The following is a 3,362-nucleotide window of genomic DNA, read 5'->3' as shown; positions in this document are numbered from 1 at the left end:
TCTAAGGTCCATTGATTTTCTCTTGTTAAGATACCAGTCACAGTTTATTGTAAAGGTTGCCATCACAAGACGTCTCAGTGAAAGACATTCTCATCGAGTCCAGAATATATCACCACGATCAGTACATAATAACAGAGCTATCTTTACTTGTTTTGTAGTTGCAACTAAACCAGTAGGGAGCAAATTTGGACATCATCACCTGTTTGTACTCTGAACTTGACTGAAGTTCCTGTTTGGCCTCTGCTTTTTTGTTTGATTTTAAAGTAGTGTTTACAACAGGAGATTAATAATATCTTACAAATTTCACAACAACTCTATAGCATCTTAAACTGTGCCATCTAAAATAGTCGATGCAGCATTGTAACACAAGTGGGATTTTCACTTTCTTACCCCTTATCAAAATAAGTTATTACAGAACTACAATATACATTTGTTGTAATTATTTTCACAGAATGTAACAGTGCCCTACCAGTACAGTTGGTCTAAAAAGTACTGGCGCAACAAAGGCCATGGGTGAAAAGATTCAGCTACCATATATAATACATGAACACTTCATTAGATTATAACAGCTACCATGCAAGACAACGCCACATCATAGAATGACAAAGAGCAACAGCAGTAATAACCATCCAGACCCTCCTTCATGAGCTCTTCGTCCTGTTCTGTCCTTCCCATTAGAGGAGTGAATGACTGGTTTGGAAATAGATGCCATTTTAAAATAAGGCCATTAGTAGGTCTACTAAAAGGCGCCTCCAAATCCTCCTGACCCAGAAAAATAAAAAAACTCAAAAACACGTTGGGCTCAAGTCAACACATGAACAACCAACTTCTCAAATCAGACTGAATGAGACTTGCGTTTTTTTTACATACATTAAAAAACAAGATCACATTGGACATGGTAAAAAGGTACTTTAAGGCTTTCAACAGAACAACAGCGGAATACTTCAGGTCTATGTAACACTTTTCAAACCCGTTCAGTCACACACCTGTAAACCCAGGTCTTGATTCAGTAAACTGATGAATAAAAACAATATATTACAACTTTTTACAGGGACTCTTATCAGTTACCTTCAGCAGCTAACGACAAAAGTGATACAAATTTTTCAAAACTATTTTAATACAAGTAGCTCTCATAGTGCCTCATTCAAAAAGTTAATGACATGAACATCACATTCTTATGTGACCACTTCAGTTGGACAAACTGTCAGGCGGATTTGTGTCTGCAGTATTTAAAAATAAATTGACATCAGTTAGAGTGTCTGGGAGGGCCAGGAGGCTGGAGGGGTGAAAGGGTAGGGGGTGGAGAGCAGGGTGCGGCTAGGTGGCTGCTGCCGCTGCCGGAGCCTCAGAGGTAGTCGTCCTCGCTGGATGGGGAGGATGAGGCGTCGTCGGGCGGGTCCTGGGAGAAAGAGGAGCCCCCGGCGGAGCTGAGCGAGGGGCTGCGGCTCATCCACCACACGTGGGAGGGGAAGGTGCGGCCCCAGCTGCAGGGGTGGCCCATGGGCCGCAGCAGCCGCAGCAGCTCAGCAGCCTCCTGCCAGTAAGACGTTCACTTGCTCTGGCCCCGTGACGTGCGCTGCTTACTCATGGTGGTCAGCATCTGGCTGATGTAGGAGGTCAGCAGGTCATCCATCTTATAGCCCTGGGGACCAGATAAGACAGCAATGATTGGATGTAGACACACATATACACACATACACACATGAGACACACATGAGTGTGCACACATACACACACACCCACACACACTCACACACACACATACTGTATATGCACACACACGCACACAAATCCAAGCCTCCTTAGCAGTCCATGTGTAGCGCAGGATTTATACTGATGAACTGGTGCTGTGCTTATGTTTACTGATGGATTAGTTCAACACTGTTTAAAGTTTCAGGCTGTTTGAGCTATGGGAATTAAGTTAGACACGGACAAATTGATCTCCATCTGTCTCACCAGTGAAGTCTCGCACAGCAGCTTGCTGCCTCGCACTAGGTTGCCAATGGTGATGTGGAAGTAGGTGTTCCCGCTGCTCCAGTTGGAGATCTTGGTGAAAGGGTGTGTCACTAGAATGTCCTAGAGGGAAGGCGAAGAGATGGATATGGTAAATCTTTTCAATGCAGAAGCTTCCTCTCATACAAAAGGGTGTATGCTGGATATGGCCATGCTTCATTCATAATGAGAATAATTCTTTACAGGCTCACACAAACACAAACCTTGGTCTTTGGGTCGATCAGGCTGACGCCATGCTTGTTGATGGCTATGAGCAGGATCTCTGGGTAGTTGGGCTCAGTGGTTTGCTGTGGGGACACATGGTCGTAAAAAGAGAGGGCGTGAGATTAAATGAAATGAAGCTGCTTTCCTGTAGAGCCAGCCTGCTCCCAGAGGATGATTTAGCTGCTCCCAGAGGCTTCCTACTCCCAGAGGCTGATTTCATCGCTACTTTATGGTGCACACAGCAGCCAACAGATCCAATGGACACATTTGATTGGGTCCTATGAGTTCTATGTATCACATCCACAAAATAAATAGATAATGAAGTTGATATTTTGAATCTTTGGGGTAACAAAATCATATACATCCCACTACCGAAGATATACATCACTATATGATGAATCAACAATTCTAACTGAATTTTTTATTGTGGTGGAATTGTGTCATATTTGCAATTTCAATAATGCAATGGAGAAAGTCACTGCAGAACATCTGTTTGTTGTTTAAAAGTGAATCGAAGTTAAGATCACCTTCACTTCAAAGAAAGCTGACCCAAATGTTGCCCACTTGAAAATTATCTTGAGGAACATCAGCTTGGCCTCTTCCCTCGACTTTCCAGCCTGCTTGTTGAAGTAGGCTACAACAGACTAAACACAAAGACAAAGACTTTAAAGATAAGAAAACCTCAATGCTCTCCATAGAAACAGATAAGCATATCCATACAAGCAAAACACTGTTGATGAAAACATTGCAAGGGACAAAAGACTGCCATGAATCAATGAAGCAGCAGACAAACTGGCACCAACACAAGACAGGCAGACAGAGAGAGAAAGAGAGAGAGAGAGCATGTGTGTACCCTCTTCCAGTCGTCGGGAGAGAGCTGGCGGATCAGGTCCTGGGGAACTAATTCCTTCAGCATCTTCGGAATGCTGGGGAAATGGGATTTGTCATCCTCGAATTTCACTCGGTAGATCAGTGCTCCCAACTGGAAGACTTCCTCACGGGAACATTTGTGGTAACCACGGAGATACTTCGGAAGCTCCTGAAAAAGAGATAAAATATTTAGGAGACTGAGGGGATTTTGTGGAGATAGCACTGCAGATACCACAGTAAGAGCTTTAGCAGCATGTCAGACAGGCCACTGAGCC

At 43.7% G+C, this 3,362-nt stretch overlaps 1 protein-coding gene across 1 annotated transcript in view; it reads right to left on the bottom strand.

Moving 5' to 3' along the window:
- Positions 1-1,549: 1,549 nt before the first annotated feature.
- The window catches only part of myo7aa (myosin VIIAa), a gene marked incomplete at both ends in the record, with an annotated part of 25,476 nt that continues 23,663 nt past the window's right edge, over positions 1,550-3,362 (bottom strand). The window contains 5 exons of the mRNA XM_080844413.1: positions 1,550-1,642; positions 1,957-2,076; positions 2,217-2,300; positions 2,745-2,861; positions 3,071-3,256. Coding sequence (XP_080700539.1) covers positions 1,550-1,642; positions 1,957-2,076; positions 2,217-2,300; positions 2,745-2,861; positions 3,071-3,256 — 600 coding nt within the window. The remainder of the gene's footprint in view (positions 1,643-1,956; positions 2,077-2,216; positions 2,301-2,744; positions 2,862-3,070; positions 3,257-3,362) is intronic.

The sequence above is a fragment of the Sprattus sprattus genome, assembly GCF_963457725.1.
Source record: "Sprattus sprattus genome assembly, chromosome: 9".
Lineage (NCBI taxonomy): Eukaryota > Metazoa > Chordata > Actinopteri > Clupeiformes > Clupeidae > Sprattus > Sprattus sprattus.
This window is presented reverse-complemented; position numbering and strand designations above follow the sequence as displayed.